General features: G+C 40.4%; 1 protein-coding gene across 1 annotated transcript; it reads right to left on the bottom strand.

Moving 5' to 3' along the window:
- Window positions 1-1,636: 1,636 nt before the first annotated feature.
- On the bottom strand, window positions 1,637-21,721 carry SBSPON (somatomedin B and thrombospondin type 1 domain containing). The gene is made up of 5 exons (XM_075213646.1): window positions 20,925-21,721; window positions 10,110-10,304; window positions 8,794-8,884; window positions 5,855-6,031; window positions 1,637-2,463 (listed from the first exon to the last, which is right to left on the bottom strand). The coding sequence occupies exons 1-5, from the start codon at window positions 21,175-21,177 to the stop codon at window positions 2,346-2,348; spliced, it is 834 nt and encodes a 277-aa protein (XP_075069747.1). The 5' UTR covers window positions 21,178-21,721; the 3' UTR covers window positions 1,637-2,345.
- Between the last annotated feature and the right edge of the window lie 453 nt (window positions 21,722-22,174).

A 22,174-nucleotide genomic window follows, 5' to 3' on the forward strand; every position in this document is an offset into this window, starting at 1 on the left:
TCCTGTCGACGCCACCTTAAAAACATTGCCAGAATATGCCCTTTTCTTACTCAACATGCTACCAAAACTCTTATCCATTCTCTCATCATCTTCTGTCTTGAATATTGCACCTCCTGCTGTTTGGCATCCCTGACACCCTTATGTCCATACTTCAATTCATCCTAAATGCTGCTGCAAGGCTGATCTTCCTCTCTCACCACTCCACATCTGCTGCACCACTTTGCAAATATCTGCACTGGCTCCAATGCAAATTACTCACCCTTACGTACAAAGCCCTCAACACCACTACCTCTGCATACATCTCAAATCTCATATCAAAATACTCTCCTTCCCGCCCTCTTAGATCTACCTCTGGCCTGCGCCTTGTCTCGTCTCTGGCAACCACCTCTCACTCTCGCCTCTACAAGACTTCTCCTGTGCTGATCCCCACTTATGGAATTCCCTACCACGATCAATAAGACTTTTCCACAGCCTTCAAATATTTAGACATTCTTTGAAAACCCATCTCTTTTTAAAGGTGACCTTATCCCCGATAACACTATTCACACTAATGCACCCTCACAACTGTCCCAATCTCCACTCTGAGTAACATTTGCTCCTCTTGTTTCAGCTGTGCCCTCTTCCACTTAGAATGTAAGCTCTCTAATGGGCAGGGTCCTTCATAACCTTTGTTTTCATGTCTGCATTTATTTTGCATACCTTCTATGTCCCTGTTTTATGTATATACTGTTTCCCTACTGTCTGGTGCTGCAGAGCACTGTGGCACCTTACACATATACAATAATAATAATTTATAAAGCACAAAATGGCCGAGGCTTGGTTCAAAATCAGCTTTGGTTTTGCAATGCTCTTTAATTTGCACAAGTGTAGCTAGGTGCCCACCAAAGTGCATAGTTTGACGGTGTTTGTGAAGGAGCAGAACTTTGCACAGGCCAAGAAGAGGACCTGGTGGTGTGTACTGCAAAAACAAGATTTAATTTGAGAAGAGGTCCATTTGCACTACAAAAGAACTAGATATGTGCAGGAGCTCGGTGCTGTCGGTCTTCAGATCTCTTCATGTCCTGCAATTGGACCCTTTTTTCATCTCCATGTTGCACTTCAGTGGAGAAGCACATTTCTAGGTGCATTCGGAGCAATTTAATAAGTTTCACATAAATGTCACGTAATAAAGGCAGTTCTGATGTCCTGTCACTCTCATGATTAATTTAAGCCATAAATGAGGCTAAACCAAGTAGTATTTTAGGAGTAAAAGATTAATGAAAGGGTAGTTCTAAAGTGGTGGGAGGTTGGACTTTATTCTCTTGTGCAATGTACCTATTGAGACGTCACCCAGGTCTGTCAGGAAGTGACCCCTGATACACAGGAGCCAGTTGTTTGGCCTGAGCATCTACAGTCGGTAATACAAGTATCTGTGCAGACCGGCTTGTGTGTGGGCAGCCAAGTCTGTTGTAACCAGAAGGTTTGAATATTTTGGAAAGTAACAAGAGAGAACAGTTTTGAATTGCAGCAATTTTTTTTCACATGATCGATTTCTTTGGTTCTGAAACTATTTTTATGGCACACATTGTGCCAAGTCATGCATTTTCTTGTAAGAGATGGGTGGATTGTTTAAAACCTATTACTGTAACTTTATGCATTTTGATTATATAAAATATTTTATTACATAGTGGCTTCTTTCTGTGTAAAACTAATCATTTGTCATGAAAGTCCTTTTACTCAGTGTTTGGCAGAAATAAGCAATATTTGGCCTTGTACCCACTGTTGTTGCTTTATATGCATTTACTAACAGCTTAACGCGAGTATCTGATTGTGTTGCTTTGTGCTTATTTAAATACTTCTTGAGCCATTCAACAAAATGAAATGCAATAGAAAGAATGCAAGTAAAAATGGTAGTCAACAAACGTATGTCCATGCATGTGTGTTTAACATGCATTTTCACTTGCACTTTTAAATGCAAATCGAACACTAGTGGCTACAAGGCCTTATAGTGGTAAACAGGCTTAGTAGATAACATATATGATAATATAAACATATGCACATTTTGTGTCATTTGACTAAAAATTCAAAGTGTAAAACATTTAGCATTAAGAAAGACGGCTGCTGTCCACGGGCTTCCAAGAGCATGGGTCTCATCCACAATACTGATATAGCTGTTAGCATCCCTCAATGGGTAGCCAGTTAGGTCCATTGTAGTGATATTTCTATCCACTGATGTTTTAGGCTTTTTGTGCATTCATGTATAACTCTTTATGTAAGTATTTTATCCAGTAATACAAGGGTTATTTACAAGATTAAGGCAAATAGTGATATTTAGTAGATGTTGCTACAATGACTAATTCTATACATCATGTAAATATAAAGCTATGCACCATGGGACATGAGCACTTCTCAACTTCTCTCACTTTCCTCCAGGATCCTCTACACTTGGTGTTTCCCACAGCTTGCCAATGAAGAATTTGGTTCCTGAAAGAGAAGTAGAACAAATTAGAAAATGCCCAGTGAAAGATATGAAATATATTTGTCTTAAGGAATTAGTCACATACACAGAATTTCAATAAAAAATGCAAACTGTAGCTTCAATTGCTTCAGTGTTCTCCATGATGTATTGCATGAAACATGGTGAAAACCAAGTACACTTAGATATGAGGTTCACATGCTGTGAGAAATGGAATAATGTAGGTAACGTCGGATCCAGGAAATAGCACATTTAAGTTATGTAAATTAACTAAAATACAGCAGTCTGGGAAGATTCCTCGATTGGCGGACAGGGCTGAACGTAAGATAAAATGATGCACACATCCCAGCCAACCCTAGATTTGTTATACACAAAACTGACTAAGAACAATCAGTCTAGTGAATTAACGACTGAAATGATATTGCTTGTTTTGTCTGAAGTCTGGTAATTTCATGGATTATACATAAATTAATTAGTGGGAGTGAAGTTGATATGATGGGAATTCAGCTTTACATAACACCACATTACTAACAATGACATTTAGTTAAGTTTAAAGTATGCCCCAATTGGGCTTGATACTTGTACCCTGCCTATATACTGCACACAATTTTCAAACACAGGTTATTGGTTTTTTTTACTGATATTGCTCAAAGTTACACATCTGTACTGGTTCACTTATGAATCAGTGAAGAGCCTAAAAGCCAGAAAAAGGCTCTTTCACTGCTTTGTCCCATTTAACAAAGGCTTCAGACTGGAGAAAACAGATGTTTCTCCGGCCTTCTACAGCCTTCAGCTGTTTAGCACCATCCCCATAGACCTCTATGGGAACGGTGATCTGAATCTATTCCTCAAGCTTGCACTAAAAACTTCCTGAGATGGCGTTACTTAGCTTTTCCAATGGACTGTGTTCCGTTTGGGAGGATCCTCTTCACAGACTGCATGCTCCTCTGCTTCTTGGGCCAGAGTTGACTCTTCTGCGCATGCGCAACGAAATAGCGGCACATGCGCTGTAAATTAACTCACTTCAATGAATCCTGTCCCTCCCGCAACGAAACAAGAGTTTTGTTGCAGAGAGGGATTACAGGTAACTCTTGTTAAATAGCAGCGGTACAACTTTCTGTATCGCTGTGATCAGCAACCATGACCACAATGTTAAATAGACCTCTTAAACTATACTAACCGATCAAACATTTGTTTCCACTGTTTAGCTTGCTCTAGGCAGATACAAGCTAAGTGCTAATTAGTTGCTATGGTTCACGATGTATACTTTATTATTGAATGTATGGATTGCGTTCTCTTGATCTATGAGCAGCAATGGCTGCCTTCACATAAACAACATGGCTCCCAGTGTCAGGTAACAGCAGAAGTTCAGGGGAGGCTACTCCCTTCTGTTTGTTACATTATGGTGGTGCAATAAAGAGGGGCTACTGTTCAAGCATGGATTACCCATTTACGTCATATTTGCTAACTTTGATATTCTTCCCTCCAGGATCCTGTGGAAGGGGGCGTGGCACCACAAATGACTAGGAAGAGGGCGGGATCCGGAAGAAAGTCCAGCTCTCCTGTGGGTCCAGGAGAACTACCTGGAATTCATGAGTCTACTGGACATTCCAGAGTAATAGGCAATTATGATTTAATTATGATGTCCATGGAGTGTTTGAACTACATGATTTGTTTCCTCTACACTCCTCTGTCATTTTATCATTGCTTTGTAAAAATACCACAAAGTGAAAACATCTTAGTAATGTTGCTTTTTCTTATTTGACATAAAACATAGTGCACACTGCCCTAGGTTGTTGTCATTAATTAAGACCTGAATAAGTAATTGTGTACCCACTCATCATAAGTTCTTTCCAACAATACCTCCTTCATAGTTCTCACTGTTTTAAAGATTAGAAATGTATTTTTGCAAAGGTCAATAGTAAGTATCTCTCAATGACGCAATGTATTACAACAGACGTATGAACATACAGGTAGTAAAGCAAACAGTGTCCATTAAAAAGTAAAATAAAAATACAGACCTGATTTTACAATAAAGAAAGAAAGGAGAAACAACAAAAGAAGGAAGTTAGACAATAGAGAGTAGAGGGTGGCAGTGTGGCGAGCCGCCAGAAGGTGAAAGGAAAGAAGCAGTGGGTAGAAGAATAAAAATAAAAGGGAGAGATAGGAAGGGTGGAGTAGAGGATAGAGAGGAGGATCCAGGTGGAGTAATGTTAAAGAGTTGTGGCAAAAGGAATTTGAATTTGGAAGTATGAAGTCCATGGCACCCATACTTTATTAAATGATTTAGAAGTATTGTGGATGATACATGTCATGTATTCCATTTTATACGTGTACCATATTCTGCTAATAATTGTTTGCAGTGTTGGCACGAGGGGCTGCTTCCAATCAGTGGCAATTTAACACTGGGCAGCAGAAAGTTGTCAATGTTTTAATTGTTGTTTGACACAGACCACCCAGCTAAAATATTGAGTTAAAATAAGTTAATAGGTTTCTACAAATCCATTACTTTTTTGCACCACTAAGAGGTCTGCCATCTTGAACCTACAAAGAATGAGTTATATCAAATACATATTTTAATAAATAACCATGCTATATATATATATATATATATATATATATATATATATATATATATATATATATATATATATATACACACATTTTGTATAATTTATTATTTGGAAAACTATGTTTTGTAGGTGGTTGTGGAGAATCATCTCAACAGTCTTCCGATTGAGGGAACAGCTTTGTTTACTCAGCATATCATATATTCTATGTATTAATCCTTATAATGCACGCTGCCATATTTCTGGGAAATGCAGTACCATCCTGCATATCTAGTTAGTGAATTGCCATATTAGCACTAAATTTAAGCAAGGGTGGGCTCAGTCTAGAAGCTGCCCATCCCCAACTGTGTGACATAAACTAACAATCCGTGTGAACTACAGCAGTTTACACTGAACTGGCAATTAATTAATTTACTAGTAAAAGATCATAAATCACTATACTATATTATTACTATTTTAGACTACACTTTCTGGGTGCAATATATAAACGGTCAGTCAATGCTTCAGTCACTAGGTTTTTAGAATAAGACACAGACTTTTGCCAACAAAGAATATGCTCCAGCAGACAGCCTGCTTCATCTATGTTAGAACTCCTCAGTACAGTTAAGAATAGTGTGGTTAGCATCTGGAACATTATAGAGAGAGCTACACAAAACAATGAGAAAAGATAAAAGTTCATCCTGTTTGCACAATTGCAAAATATACCACAAAAAGAACTGTCCTGTCAACTTATATCTATAGTTGCTCCGACAGTTATATTATTCTAAGAAATGTATTTATATTTACATATTATTGTAGAGAAATATATATGAAAACATTGCGTTCTTACCCGTCAGCATCACTGCTGTCTCCATAGCAACGATGGTTCCTGATGTTCATTGCAGGATGCTGGCAAGCCACACACACCGTGTACCCTTCCCGTAGATATAGCATCCAACGGGCATGTGGGCGATCCTCAGTTAGGCAGGCTGGAGATAAGGATTCAATCTGGAACTCCACACAGTACCTGATGCAAACATGTAAGAGTTTGGGAACCAGTTAGCTAATGATTCTACTTGATATACTTTAGCACATTATCGTGACTAGATGAATCTATATGGAGTAATGTAGTTACCGGTACATTGGTGGCTCAGTGGTTAGCACTTCTATCTCACAGCACTTTATGAGTTTGATTACCAATCGGGGCGTAATAATGCTAGTAGTCCCAACTCTTACACTGCACAAAATGATATACCAACATTTTATGGGGGTGGAGCGCTGTTATAATCCTGTCATGGGACCCAGACAGCAGCAAATTTGGCAGAGCACTTGATAATGAATATAAGGGGCCGGTTGCATAGAGTATCCTGTGTGATTTCGCACAGCACCTGGTGCCCAGGAACCAAGGTTACACAATTGCACGTAATTCATATCCACACACTTACTACCCCTTACGATGAGAGGGAAGGAGTGTACTAACATAGGCCATGTACAGTAAGGCTGTGTTCGCTTAGATACGGCTAATTCATGTCCTGTGTTTAGTATAGGTACATTTTCAGCCATATCTTTTGCACCTGCTACGGGGCAGATGAAAGCAGCATTCTCTTTGTTTACTATCTTTCACGCATGTGTTGCAGCAGCTAGCACAGAACAACTATGTATTGAATATTTATTTTAATATGCATTGTAAGCACTGTACACAATTACAATTTATTTAGTTAGTTATTTTAAAATAATAGATGAAATAAAAAATCTCAAATATATGATGTAGGCCTACAATGAAAAAGAAAATGGTTATTTTAGTAATTTAGTTATTTTAGTTTATAATCATAAAAAAGTTACGCGAGTACAATGAATGAATGTAGTAAACATAGAGCAATTGCTCCTAAAAATACTTCCGCCTGTATACGTGTCTATGCTTACGTATAATAAGTCCTGTTTATTCAGACCGCATTTAGACTACTGATCAAATTGTAACATATCTTAAGAAACATTTGGTTTTGAATACAGGCGGAAATATGAAAAAATTACACTTTTTAAACATGTAAATTGCGCCCATTTTGCATTCCGACTTGAATCAGGCGCAATGTGCTCCGTTCTGTGCTGATACCATATTCTCTCTAATATTGAAGACATTGGGGGGAATTCGCTGGTGATGTTCCCCCGGACATCACTGAATCGTCCAGCTGCTCACATTGCCGGCCAATACGGTACAAAATTTACCCTCATTTTCTCCTCGCTTCCCTATGGGACACGAGGGAAAATGAGCATAGATTTTAGAAAAAACTCTGGGAGGTTCAAGTTTTTTTGGGCAATAAGCTATCTGAAACTTTGTTGTTTGTTGTTGCATTTAAGATGTGCCAGATTAATTTTTGTATATGCTGTTAGTGATACATATGTGCACAAGGGAGAATGACTTGGCATGTGGGTTTTGGTGACATTGAGTATGAGGTGATGTACGTCATTCCGCATTAAGGTCAGCTTTGGACCTAACCAATATGGGAGCGGGTACACCTTGCTTGATCCAAGCGAGAAGGGGCAAGGATCCAATCCCTGGGGAAAAAGTGGGTTGTTTAAAATTGGGAATTATCGTTTGGGTTGAGTAAAGTAGTGGGAAGTTACGCATATTGCTGTCCCACCTCCTCAAAGAACATGCAGTTGTTGGGTGCCTTTCGACACTAGTTGCCTTGTGCTGTGTAGGGATATAGAATGCAGAACTTATATACAGGATGCAAAGAAAACTTACATCTTGCTGCAGATCTGCAATTTGTGCCATGTCTTACAATTAATTATCCCCTAAAATACTTTCCTAAGGTACATCTGAATGTGTGACTAGCTCTGTATACACAGAAAACCTTTACCGCTGCCTTATTTCTGTGAAAGCCCATCCCATGCATGAATAATGTGAGGTCAAAACAGCATCTAAGTACATATAGGCAAAAGATCATGAAAAGTCATTATAACTCCAGGGAGCATATTCAATTAGCCACGACGTTCAGATGAACATCGCGGCTGCATATTTTCTATGGTAATACGGTACCGCAACATTGCGGATTTCCCTTCGCCACCCTATGGGGGGGGAGCGATGTTGGGGTACTGCGGCATGCCTTCGCTCCCGTTCCGGATGCACTCCACCCTTAAATGAATATGCCCCAAACGTATGTGATCATGGATGTTAGCAATGCTAAGATTACAAAAATATGATTTCTTCAGCATTTGGTGCAATCTGTTGTGACTCAAAGGATTTTTCCAAACTGAATTGCAGGTGAACAGCGAACATTACAATGTATTGTGGGAACAGCCGGGTGTGCACTATAATTCACTGCCCATGAGGAGCATATATGTAAGTTTTTTAATATTCGTGTAAAAAAACTCTTTATGATGGCCAATCACTGCAATAGCAGCCACTTTATTTGGCAATTGGCCTTTCATTATATTGGACATAACATTCCTAATTGTAAGGGCTAAACTTTAATGGGATATAATTGGTTCCTACTGAACATGTTTTATAGATACATGTGATTGCAGATACAATTTAATCCTAAAGGAGCTATTTGTGACTATTAGATTCCCCGCAAAGCAGTTCCCAATATATTTAGTGTGGAGTTGCCTGATGCTTTTTACATCGGTGGTGATGACCTTAGGTAGTGATTAAATAACTGGTTAACCCTAGTTATTATGGTGTGAATGGTAAAACATTTTCTGTAAAGTGGTGTTCAATATGTTGGTGCTATATAAATAAATGTTAATAATATCCAATATATTAAATAATTATATTTAATATACTACCCAGGATCCTCTGTGTGGGAAGCCCAGTCTGAAGATACTGCACGCTTTTTTCTTGCTTTGTTGTATTCAAAAGTAGTTATAAATGCCGGCACTGTAAATTAAAGACCATAAGTTACAATTCAATATAGAACAACAACTAATATTTGATACTATACTAAAATTCTACTATTAATACCTTAAACAAAATGCTAAATATATTATTATTGATGAGAACACATGTTTAGGGATACACTTTTGCATAGATATTGTCCTAAATTCTTCTGTTGGGAGAGGCAGTAATGCTCTACTGAAGAGGAAGCAATTATACTTTCCCACTTGGCCAACTGATCATATGCCTTGTAGGAATTAGTCTTCTTACTAAACATAGACAGTGGCTAATGTCTGTGGAATCTAGTACAGGCAACTCAATGTATGGCCTCCTAGCTCTCTATACCTAAACATACCGCTTCAATTGTCTTATAATTGTATATCTAGAGAATTGTTTAAATATGTTCACTATGTACTTTAATTGGAGAAAGTACTCTGTGTCAAGTATTCTGTGACTTGTACTGAAATAATTCACCAGATAATTAGCTGTATGATACCAGGAGGGCTTAATCCTAGATTGTTAATTGAGTAATGTGTTTGTTACGCTAATCCGTGATGACAGTATCTCTCTTTGCCCAGTATCTTGTAGTAGGGACTTGTTGACCTGATCAAGAAGGAAACTGGGTTGCAGAGAAAACGTCAACGGAGTACTAGGTAAAGGATCAACATTACTGATCCATTGACCCTTCTATAGATGCTATGAGGTTATGGGGCAATCATCAATCTAGGGCACCCTCTATAAGAAAAATGTATCTCCAAGTGTGGTGCCCTGCTGTTGCCAAGTGCAGGACCTGCCACTCAGCTGTTACTATTTCACGTACCCTTATGTTCATGTTACTTAGTCGATGAGTACTATGGACTGTGCTCACCAATTAACTAAACAGTTCTTCAAACCATCTCACAATCTTACATTTCCTACCTAGCTGATGGGAGCTGACAAGTATACATACCACGATAGTGTTCATACCAAGCCAAACACAACATTGGTGCCCAGTGCCAGGTTCTGGAATAGCAGACCCTGGGGTACATATACTGTATGCATTGTTACATCAACCCAGACAAATGTCATGTTCATATCTACCAACATATAATCATCTGAATACAGACTGCTTCACTTTGACCCTATGACTGACAATGACAAATATGTCATGTTCTTATTGACTTTAATTAAACATCTCTACTAGATTATAGTTCTACTATTGCACAGCTCTTGGATTTATTTTTCTTACCGTGTAAATGGCCACATTCAATGCCCTGGTGTGTGAGATATTCGAGACATCCAGCCTTCTCTTCTAGCTGTGGGCAGGGGTCCCCACCGTTTTCTGGCTCCTGCAACACTTGACGTCTGCGCAGTCTATATGTTGGGGTACATTGGTTTGCACAGCCACTCCAATGGCTCCATTCACCAACAATACATGTGCGAGCTATTGAAATAAGCATATTTATTCAGTTACAGCTCCATAAAATAATCTAACTTTCAAAAGTGTTCTATAGAGTTATAAGGCTATAATTATAAAATACTGTATAGCGATGTAGTGATGATTTTTAAAGCCACTGAACCTGTTTCCTGATTATGGGCCTGATACATGATGGGATGTAAGTCCTTTTGCATGCCATTTCTTGTGTGAAATAGTTCAGTGCATGCTCAGAAATATGCCAATGACACGACTGCCAATGACTTGAAATGCTGAAAGGAGGAGGGTAGAGGCGGATGAACGTCGGCCATGTACAGTGAGGGCGTGCCAACGATGAGTCCAATTCAAGTTCTATGTGTTTTGTAAGTACACCTGGTTTCAGCCATATCATTTATACAGGGCAAGTGTAAGTACCGACTGATAGTAATGACTGACATGACATAGTCTTTGTATTAAAAACTACACGTATGCGTGCCACTAGCTAACACAGACATGTGTATGTAAGTAAGACTGACTATATAAATGCATTGTACATACGGGTATGCATTACAAGCATCTTCATTTATGTATTTAATTTAAAAAAAAAAAAAACTTTTTTAAATCCATATTTTTATTAATGATTATTATGTCAATATTTGTTTATTTATTTTATAATTTAATTTGTGATAATTTAAAGGTGAACAGACACTTGTGCGTATACTGCAGTCTGTGGTGTGTATCTACATACGGCATGGTGTACTTACACCCAAATACAAATGGAAATGTATCTTGAGATAGGTTTGGATTTAAATACAGTCGAAATTGCACACAAATTCCGTGCTCTCTTTTAAAACGCAAGTTTTAAATATTATATTTATATTTGCATCTCATTACACATTTAAGATTTTTGCATTTATTTGTTGTACAAACGTACATTGAAACGATGGTGTAAGGTTCACAGAAAGTAGTTATGATACCAAAAATGTTTGTAAATTCTCAAAAACTTTGTAAACTTGTCTATGCAAATATGTATATTCAGTCTGAGGTCTTACAGCACATTCATTGAGGCTACACGTTAGGATGGCCATACTTCACCTCTAATACATGATGCTTATAAACAATAAAAGCTGCAGAGTATCCTTGTATATACTGTATATCCTGCATCAATTTACTGTTTATGCATCAAGGTAATTTCCACTTAAAAGTTGCGGAAACGGCTGTTTCACATCTTTTAAGTAAGTTTGCTATGTATTAACTGCTTAACAGAGGAGATTTCATAGAAATCTTCGTGCAGCAACGCAGTCCCCATAGATTACTATGGGGACTGCGATGTTCTGCAATGCATGAAGCTTTGACAAGCTTCGCATTGCACGGACAGATGACGTCATCTCAGGATGGCGTTACCTATTATTTCCTATGAGATTCTCTTGGAGCCTTTCTGGCTTTACCGAATCCGGTACAGTGGAAGTGCTCTGCGCATGCGCACAGCACTTCCTCCTGTCACCGGCAGCGCTTTGCTGCCGGTAAGCAGTGAAAAAAGATCGTAGGAGAAGGGTCACTACACCGGGGCTCCCAGAGTAGCCCTGGCATGGTGCATCTTAGCAGTACCTCACTGCGATGTGCATCACTGCGATGTGCAGCGATGCATCTTTAGCTGTACCGCATCTTATTGATGCATAGACCACAATATGTTAGTCATGTGAATGCATTTGTTATTTATAGGTGTGCATTTGTGACAACAATTGTAATAATAATAACGGTTTATAGTTGAATGCGATAGAGTTACGGCAGTTCTTTTACCAGTGTGTCATGTGATGTAGCTGCGTCATATCTGAACCTACAAATCGTTTTTGAATACCATAAACCAGGGAAGTTCTTCTATCCTTCAAAGTTTTATATGTTTATCAGTATTCAGGGTCCATCGGGACTTAAACACGAGCCCCAGGTGTTCACTACTAGGGCAGATATGGAACCAGGCAATATCAGGGGCAGGAAATTTGTAGTCTTCAGGCCAAAGTCAGCCACAGACATGTCAAGGCAGTAGAAAATAGCAATCCGAAAGAACAGTCAAGTCCCAGACAAAAGGTCAGTATAAATAGTAATCATACTCAGTATACTGTAATAGAACTTATCAGGGGCAATGACAGACGCAGAGGCACATTATATTCAAATGTAGCGCACTATGTGGTTATTATGCATGCATGGGCACGCTCCTGAACAGTGCGAGTGTATGAACATATACGCGCTAAGAACTAGGGGCCTGATTCATTAAAGATCTTAACTTGAGAAACTTCTTATTTCAGTCTCCTGGACAAAACCATGTTACAATGCAAGGGGTGCAAATTAGTATTCTGTTTTGCACATAAGTTAAATACTGACTGTTTTTTCATGTAGCACACAAATATCAACTTTAAATTTCAGTGTACAAATAAGCTATCAAGTATTTGTGTGCTACATAAAAAAACAGTCAGTATTTAACTTATGTGCAAAACAGAATACTAATTTGCACCCCTTGCATTGTAACATGGTTTTGTCCAGCAGACTGAAATAAGAAGTTTCTCAAGTTAAGATCCTTAATGAATCAGTCCCCAGATCCTTATGTGCCTAGAAGCATGCAATTGGCCATAAGTCCTTACATGTTGCAACTAAGTGTGGAAAACAAGGTAACTAGGCTACTCATTTGCATAGTTGTGTTTGCAATATGTGAGTAATGGATAGGCCAGCACACAAAATCTCTATTACTATATAGGGTCTGAAGGCAGCAGGTAGATGTAGTGATGTGCAGACAACAGAAGAAACAGTTAATAGTTGTCCTCTTTTGATCTTATGAAAATGAACAGATGTGACCTCAAACCTAACCTAACAAGGAGATTCCAGGACACAGCCATCAGTCCTTTTCTCTACCTATGTTGCCCTTCCTGACAGGAAAGTACGTATACTCCGATTTAATTTTGGCCACACTCCAAGGCATTTGGTTGTCTTGTTGGCACCTTCTTATCTGCCTTATTTTGACTGCTTCGCATATTGTGGATTTAGAACAGATTTAGAATTGTTCTCATCTCATCAGGCTGAAATTCCTCCAACAGCTTCCAAAGAAACTTTATCTAATCCTTTGCCAAGATTTTTCTGTTTGTCATTTTCTAGCACTGTCAAAAACCAAACAGTAGCCAGTTTCGTTATTTTGTACCATTGTTAGTAATATGGGAGGTATATACAGAATCCATCTCAACACTTTAATATACCATTGTTCATCTGTATTGCATGGTGGTATTATCAGATTTTATTAATAACACAATAAGGTACCTTAGTCACATATTTCTTATTCACAGTGATTTAATGGAAGGTTTCAGCCACCACGGTCGCTGTCCAATAAACCTATATTCAGAAATGTGCCTTTGATTTAATTTATTGATTCAACCTATTTGTTGTAAAGAACAACACACCCCATTGTACAGTCCCCTGTTCTGTTTACTGTTTTTTAATTCTGTTCCTGCATTAAAACAAAGTGATCAGCAACTCCTGTTGTCCGCGGGGGCCCTGCTGGGCATGAAAGGACATCCTCTGCTACTTCATCAACTCGTTACCCTATAACTACAGGATCCCCTCTTGGGCTCTGCCTATCACTGAACCAGAGCTGGCTGCACATGCCTACACAAGCACTTTTGGGATCAGCTCAGGTTCCGTGCACAGGAAGCAGGGCAGGCTCCTAAGGCTCTTATACCATATCTGGCAGAGAATGAAGGGGCTCCCTCATACACAGGTGTTGGAGAGGGTGTCAGGGGGAGCTGATCACAATTTTAATGCAATCCTTTTTAATATTATTTTTTTGGGGGGGGTTTAAACTAGAAATGCTCACTGGCCCCCGTGTTTTGGTTGTGGATCGGGCTTACCTTCGGGTTTTGTTTTTAGTTTTGGTTTTGACAAAACCGCCCTTGCGTGTTTTGGTTTTGGGTTTATTTTTGTTTAGCTATTTTTTCCTAAATTTTATTTTTTGGGGTAAAATCACATAATTTCGGTATTATTTTGTACCTATGTTATTATTAACCTCACTAACACTAATTTCCAGTCATTTCCATTCAATTTTAGGAGAGGTAGCATGTACAATTTATCAAGCCAAGCAGTTCATCCACAAGGAGTGCCACTTTTGTGGCTGAAGTGCTTATTTTCTTTCGTCCCTCAATAAACAAGATAACAATGTCACCCACAAATGGGGGAGGTAGCATGTACAAATGACCAACGCAGCTCTTCTATAAGGGTGTATAATAAGGGTGTATATCAGACCCTACACTTTGTAGTGCAAATCCAGAAAAAAAGAGTGCAATGACTGGTATAATAGGATTTCAGCAATGAGAAATTCAGCAATGGAGCTTTCTCTAACACAGCTACCACCCTCCTCTTTCTCTTCTATCACTTTGCCTGCCAAACTGCTCTATACTCTGTCCTACCCCTTATCTGCCCCTCTCTCAAATGGCGCTTGCGTGGAGTGCGGTATTTATAGATTCCAAAACTTGCGAGACCTGACGACGTCACAATGACGGTTTGCCTCGTTTTGGAATCCGAATAGGCGCGAGAGTACCGAGCCAACTTGGCTCGGTATTCCGAACCCCAAAGTTCAGGTGGGTTCGGTTTTCATGAAGCCAAGCCCGCCTACCTTTAGTTTAAACTGCATTATTGAATTAGAGGATAGGGTTGCCCTGATTTGCATGGCAAAACAGCATCCTCAGATTTGATAGAGCAAGAACAAGTTAAAATAGGCTGAAGCCAAGAATACTAAGGGAGGAAGGGAAAGGTTTGTCCTGGACAATATGGATATTACTTAGAAATGCCGGGGATATTACAGAGAGGGTGATGCTTTATATAGCAGATGCAGAATTGGATATATTCACCAATCACATACAAGCAGAGTAAAATGCTACAGAATAGACAGCACTGAATAAATACATAAAATCTATCAAATAATTTAATACCCTATCAAACCAAACAATGGTTCCTGTATGGTTCTGCAGATACTGTTGCCTTCTGTTCGTTGCTAGTGAGCCACAGGGCTAATTAGGCCGATCATGTCCTACCTGTCTCTTCTGTTCTTCTTGGTGGCTGTTTGGAACTCCTGGGTGATAATAAACTCCAGAACTGGCTCTTTTCCAGCCCTACCGGCATCTACAGCACTATAGTCTTCAAACAACACCATGTCAGTGCAGGTTCACTTTGTCTTGCCCCTGATTGTAGCTGCTGCTGTATCCTGATGCTTAACCTTTGTACCTTCAGTTCATTCTTGTTACTTTACTTTGGCTTCCATCATGACTTGCTCTTGTACCTGTCTGGCTCTATCCATACCGCATAGCAAACAAATGCTTTTTTTGGAGGTTATCCTCTTATCTATCACCATATCACCGAACACACTCATATACATTGTGATAATGTATGTGTTAAAAAACACAGTTTTTCTAGGCTTCTTCCACCAAGGAGACTGTATAGAAAACCAGTGCACACTGTATGCAAACGCCCTAACTTGAGAGTCAGACCACATATTGCTTCAGGCTTACCCCCAAGTGACTTCTTCCATGCGACACATCTCCCCTGCCTTGTAAGCACTTGCATGACATAGGAACTGGCTAAAGAAAGGTGCCCAATATTGAGCATAGTAATTAGTATGTGGCCCAACTATCAAGTTCCCTTAGGGCTTTTGAACACATTGCACATACAGAAAATATAAAACAAATATTTGAAACCTGTATGTAAAAGCCCCGGGAGGGCCCTACCAGGGAGTACCCAGTAAATTATTTTTGCTCTGTGTGCAAAGCTAAACCTTTAACCTTCTATGAGGATCACAATGTGAATAAAGTCAGGGAATTTGTAAATAATATAATGATTCAAGTTATAATAGTTTTCTTTTACAGTGTCCACAAAATTAATACAAATATTATGTATTATGTAACATGTTACCTTGTGTACAGGATGAAGCCTGGAACAGTGGATAAATATCTTAAAGATATATATACGTCAATAGTATATTAACGTAGCCATCTAATTAGTGTCAAAAAATAACTGTTAAGTAGGATAGAATTAAATGTCTATAACACACACAGGAAAGTGACTTCACATATGTGCTATCCGTACAAACTTTGCCAGTAGCCCCAGTGATTTTTACCAAAATCTGACAATTTTGGTTATAGCTATAACCTGTTTGACTATAACTACAGTCACTTCACCTCTAACATCTTGAACTATTGCCGAATGTTACTTTCATTCAATATCAGTTATGGAATTGTATATAGGGGCATGCATTAATGGCACTATATAATTAGCTGATGATTATTATGATGTACTATAAATCCAGTATCACTGTAAAACATGCTTGCCAACCTTATGTTGGCCGGGTCCGGGAGATCCTGGAGGGCACGCGGGGTGTATGGGTGGAGGGGGCGGGGCTTCGTGAATTGTGTCATTTTGACCCCGCCATCGGTGAAATAATGCCTGTTTTGGGTCTTTTTACAGTGGTAAAAAGACCCCCAAACAAGCATTACATCACTGGGGAAGGGCCAAAATGACGGGAATTGCAAAGCCCCGCCCCTTCCGCCAGTACATGCCGGCTCTAATTTAGTGAAGTGGGCAGATGCGGGAGAATCACCAGCTCTTAATCGAAATTCGGGAGTCTCCCGGACATTCCGGGAGAGTTGGCATATATGCAGTAAAATGCACTGAAATAACCCCAGAAAGTAAGAGGTCTAAGGCCTCATCCCCACTGACGTTAGTTTGTGTAGGGCAATGCATTTGTTAGTGTTACAGTAGCATTCCATTTACAGTCTGGTTTTTGGAACATTTGTTCTTGTCTTGTTCTATCCATGTGTGTTTACCACAAGTAAACTCATTGTGAAAGCCTATAGGAGGTTCAAAATACTAGTAATCCCATATCAAACGTGATTGTATTTGAAATGAGTTTTCAATCCCATTTTCACTGGAGTTGACAAAACACTAACACAGCACCAGTCTGTACCAAACCTAAGGGCTCATGCACACAGGCATGTTTAATGCACCTTTGGTACATCCCATCTCAGTAGTATTCACTGCTTGATGAAGACAGCTTAACCGGCACTGCAAATAGGGTTTATTGAATGGATCACGAATACGCAGATTCTATCGCATTACAATCCACCAGTTCAGCACCACACTCAACGCTTGTGTGTATTGTCACTTGTGTGTACCTTTTATAGGGTTCATTGAACAAAAGTTAAACTGTGTTCACCAAATGGTAAATGCAATTCAGAACCAAAAAGTTATGGACTAAGGCGGCGGTTCCCAAAGTGTGCGCCGCAGCTCCCAGGGGTGCCGCGGCGCTGTCACTGGGGTGCCGCGGGCCAGCCCTAGAAAAAAGAAAGCAAACAGAAACTTACCAATCCGCGCAGCGCTAGGACCCTGCAGCCTCCTCTCTCCAGCAGCTGTCACTGAATATCGACGTCAGTGACAGCTGCGCGAGAGAGGAGGCTGCAGGGTCCTACCGCTGCGCAGATTGGTAAGTTTCTGTTTGCTTTCTTTTTTTCTATAGCTGGCGCCTGGCGCGGGGCAGAGGAGGGGGACAGATGGCAGGGGAGAGAGAGAGAGCAGAGGAGGGGGACAGATGGCAGAGGAGGAGGGCAGATGACAGGGGAGGGGGACAGAGAGCAGAGGAGGAGGACAGAGAGCAGAGGAGGAGGACAGAGAGCAGAGGAGGGGGACAGATGGCAGTGGAGGAGGACAGATGGCAGAGGAGGGGGACAGAGAGCAGAGGAGGAGGACAGAGAGCAGAGGAGGAGGACAGATGGCAGAGGAGGGGGACAGATGGCAGAGGAGGAGGGCAGATAGCAGAGGAGGAGGGCAGATGGCAGAGGAGGGGGACAGAGAGCAGAGGAGGAAGACAGAGAGCAGAGGAGGGGGTCAGATGGCAGAGGAGGAGGACAGATGGCAGAGGAGGGGGACAGAGAGCAGAGGAGGAGGACAGAGAGCAGAGGAGAGGGACAGATGGCAGAGGAGGAGGGCAGATGGTAGAGGAGGGGGACAGATGGCAGAGGAGGAGGGCAGATGGTAGAGGAGAAGGTCAGAGAGCAGAGGAGGTGGGTAGATGGCAGAGCAGGGGGACAGATGGCAGAGGAGGAGGGCAGATGGAAGAAGAGGGGGTCAGAGGGCAGATGGCAGAGGAGGGGGACAGATGGCAGAGGAGAAGGACAGATGGCAGAGGAGGAGGGCAGATGGCAGAGGAGGGGGACAGAGAGCAGAGGAGGAGGACAGAGAGCAGAGGAGGGGGACAGATGGCAGAGGAGGAGGGCAGATGGCAGAGGAGGGGGACAGAGAGCAAAGGAGGAGGACAGAAGGCAGAGGAGGGGGTCAGATGGCAGAGGAGGAGGGCAGAGGAGGGGGACAGATGGCAGAGGAGGAGGACAGATGGCAGAGGAGGAGGGCAGATGGCAGAGGAGGGGGACAGATGGTAGAGGAGGGTGACAGCGTGAGAGAGGGCAGAGGAGGGTGACAGCGTGAGAGAGGGCAGAGGAAGGTGACAGAGGGCAGAGGGGGCAACGTGAGAGAGGGCAGTGTGCCTGGATGCAGAGGGGGATTTTTGCATATAACTAAATAAGTATTTCTGTCGTGACCTAAATACCTATTACAATTTTTTGACCCAACTACTTCTAAAACAGGACTGCTCAGTAATTATTTTGGAGGGGTGCCTTGAAAAAATTTGGAGACTCTAAGGGTGCCGCAAACTGCAAAAGTTTGGGAACCACTGGGCTAAGGGATAGTCTCTCAACGCTCCTTCCTCTCCAGGTGATATATTTATCCTTATAGATTCTTTCTGTAGAAAACATCAACTGAAAGAATGAGAGGTACAAAGGGGGAGCTGCTAGGAAACCAAGAGGTTGCACAAGTAACAGTCTGCCAAGGGCAGCAAGTACTGCTGATAATCTAGGGGAAGTAAAGTTATATGACGTTACCACATGACTCAATTTAATATACTAGTAAAATACACAATCAGATTTTACACTTCTTCGTTCCATTGCTAAAATGGCTGATCAAATACTAAAACAAATTGAAAATGAACTGTAGTTTTAACATACGCATTATGTGTTACATAATACATTTGTTAAAACTTGACACAAAGACACAAGCATCTCGAACTGAAATGTGTAAGTCTTTATTTATCTTATTTTATACTAATTTAGAACTGTACTCATCATATGCTAACACCTCTTCTTCACAAATACTGTATTATCTGATTAATGATAAACTGGTCAATTTCTATAATCATTATTCTTACTAAAATGCCTCTATCATGTTGTATATTGTAATCTAACAGACTGTTCATCCTGGGCACCGGTAACCAAAGACATAACTGTCTGCTAACTTGTCAGATCTGTGTTCACCTTCAGGACTGAAAAGATAGATCTCCAGTAAGCTGGAGGATAGTTTTTTAATAAATCACCCACCTTATTAGGCATTTTTATATTTTATAACTGAATGATCCTCATTGAATATTATATTGCTCTTGTCAATAGTCCCTGTTCACATTAAACTGTTTATGTCGCAGTTAATTTTATATATGGTTTAATCTGGCTAAAAGCCCTCCTTATAATTGTCAGTGTTAGAAAACCACACTAGCTTTTTAATATAGTTTCATGTTACAGTTCTTGTGTTAGGGTGGTGTCACACAGTCACGTTTCCTGCTTCAGGAGCACCGATGTCTAATCTTTATAGCGGTTTTTTATCATAGCTGGAATAGTGCAGTACTTTCAGTGTGGTATCAAACGGGCTTTTCTTGCTTCAGAAGCACTGAAGACAGGGTCTGCTCAAATATAAGGTATTTCAATAGCAGAGTATTTTTCTTGAGAGTTTTGGGTATTTGACCAAATCGCTGCTGTCAGCGTTTTAAAAACCGCTCAATAAATTAAATGGTAATTGACACCCTGTATATTTTATTCATAGAAATTAATTATTTCAGTTTTGGATGCTGCCCCTTAAACATGTAGCAAAAAGCACCTATATAAGACCCAGGGGAGGGCTGGCAAATTTTATGCTGGGGGAGGCAAAACTCTTCTCAGCAGCCTATTAGGAACATTTTAAAGGGAAAAAAAATGCAAGTGATCCAGCCCAAGGTAGCCCACTGGGACCGACCAAGGGGACAGATGCCACCAGCCCAGGCTGCCCCTGATAACACCTCCCTTACTTATATATATATGTCACATATTTAACAGACCCTTCTTACTTTATATTATTATTGTTTAAAATAAAATATAAAATCCTTGTTATATAGTTATGGGTTTTTCTTATTCCTTATTATGACTACAAGGCACAAGCAAGAAGGAATGTACAATCAACAAATAGAACCTTGTAGTCATTTCCTAATGTACCAAGGCCAAGTTTGATAGTTATTAAAAAAAATCTCCGAATTGTGTGTTGCCTTCCTGTACTTTGCTATTTTACTATACTGGTCACACACATTCAAGATGTATCTACAAACTACTTAGGCTTAGATAACTTTTGGCTCTGCAGTTGATATGAAACTACAATTCCCATCAATGTTTTGCCTATTTGTGATCTACATAACACAACATTTTACTTCTCACTATTTACAGTCAATACAACAGGTAACATTGTAGATATTAGTATTTAGTGATATATCTTTACCTGGACATGCCTGCGTGTAGTCATAGCAGCAGTCCCCCGTTGACTTGCACACCTGGTCACAGAAGCAGGTCCTATAGACCTTGCCCAGCCACCAGCCCTTGCTGACACATGTCAAATCTCTACCTTTGCAGCACTTTCCAGCCTTCAAGCAGCCGCCCTCAGCCCAGCCACCGAGTCCCAAAAGTCCCATCATAAACACCCAAACGCAGCAGCTCATTCTGCTACTTAGACCCCTTCCTGCAGCACAACCCATGCAGAGGATGAATGACAGATTGCAGCGACAAAACTCTGGATTTAAAGCTCAGCTTGTGGTGACATGACTGATATTTTGCTGAAACTCTCCCCAGCAATGTCCTGTAAAGTTGCCTAATCCAACAATTTTCGTTCACTTCACTTCTATTACTAGTGATTAAAAACAAAATCAATATCCACCCGGAGCTGTAGGTTTTTCCAGGTTAGCCAAACATCAGGTCCAGAAAAGATGAATGTAAAGACAGGATATCAGGTGCGACTGCCAGCTCTAGTAACTGTGGCTGCTGCTTCCAGGTGTATTGGTTTCCCCATACAGTGACAGTGAGCAGAGAAGAGCTTGATGTACAGCTGTCCCTCAGTCCCGACCTTCTCAGTGTGCTGGAATGTGAGCATTGCTCATTGCCTCCCTCCCAGTGCAGTGTTGTGTACAAGGATGGGATGAGCTGTATGCACTGATCACACTCCACACCTCCTGCATATCGGTTTTATATGCACTATTTCACCATCTCAATCGCTAGCAAGATTTACTAATGCTAAACGTATTAAAAAATGTTCCCTGTCCTACTTATTCTGACAGTTTTGTGATCAAGCAAAAAAAAATCTTTATTACCACATCTACAACAATACTTTCCTACTCCGGGCGGGGCAACCTTTTACTCCGCTGGCTGCTGCGAAATCTTGATTAGCACTTTTATGTTCATATAAAAATCTTCAGATTACCCTCTGTTAAGGTGAATCTGTTCTATGTGCACTGCAGGAGCCACGCTGCGATCTTTAAAACATAAAAGAATAAGGATTCGTGTTCCACAGTGTGTTAAAAACAGAAGAAAACATTTCTGTTTGTTACAAATCTTAAAGTCAGTGAAAGCAGTCATATTACTGTGGTAACTATCAGAATGCCTTAATCTATGAAATGTCCCTGGCATCAATATGTGAGAGGGAGGGAGGGTGTTGATGCTAAACTTAAAGTGCCCCTGTCGCTTTAAATGGCAGTAGCA

This window comes from Mixophyes fleayi, chromosome 5 (assembly GCF_038048845.1).
Source record: "Mixophyes fleayi isolate aMixFle1 chromosome 5, aMixFle1.hap1, whole genome shotgun sequence".
Classification (NCBI taxonomy): Eukaryota; Metazoa; Chordata; class Amphibia; order Anura; family Limnodynastidae; genus Mixophyes; species Mixophyes fleayi.

Bases quoted from the DNA above. Each gene is read 5' to 3' on its own strand.
- SBSPON (XM_075213646.1), bottom strand. From the start codon at position 21,177: ATGGGTTGTGCTGCAGGAAGGGGTCTAAGTAGCAGAATGAGCTGCTGC. The intron at 10,305-20,924 runs GTAAAGATATAT...TTATTTCAATAG, and splicing joins CTACACGCAGGCATGTCCAG to CTCGCACATGTATTGTTGGT. The intron at 8,885-10,109 runs GTAAGAAAAATA...TTTAATTTACAG, and splicing joins TGAATGTGGCCATTTACACG to TGCCGGCATTTATAACTACT.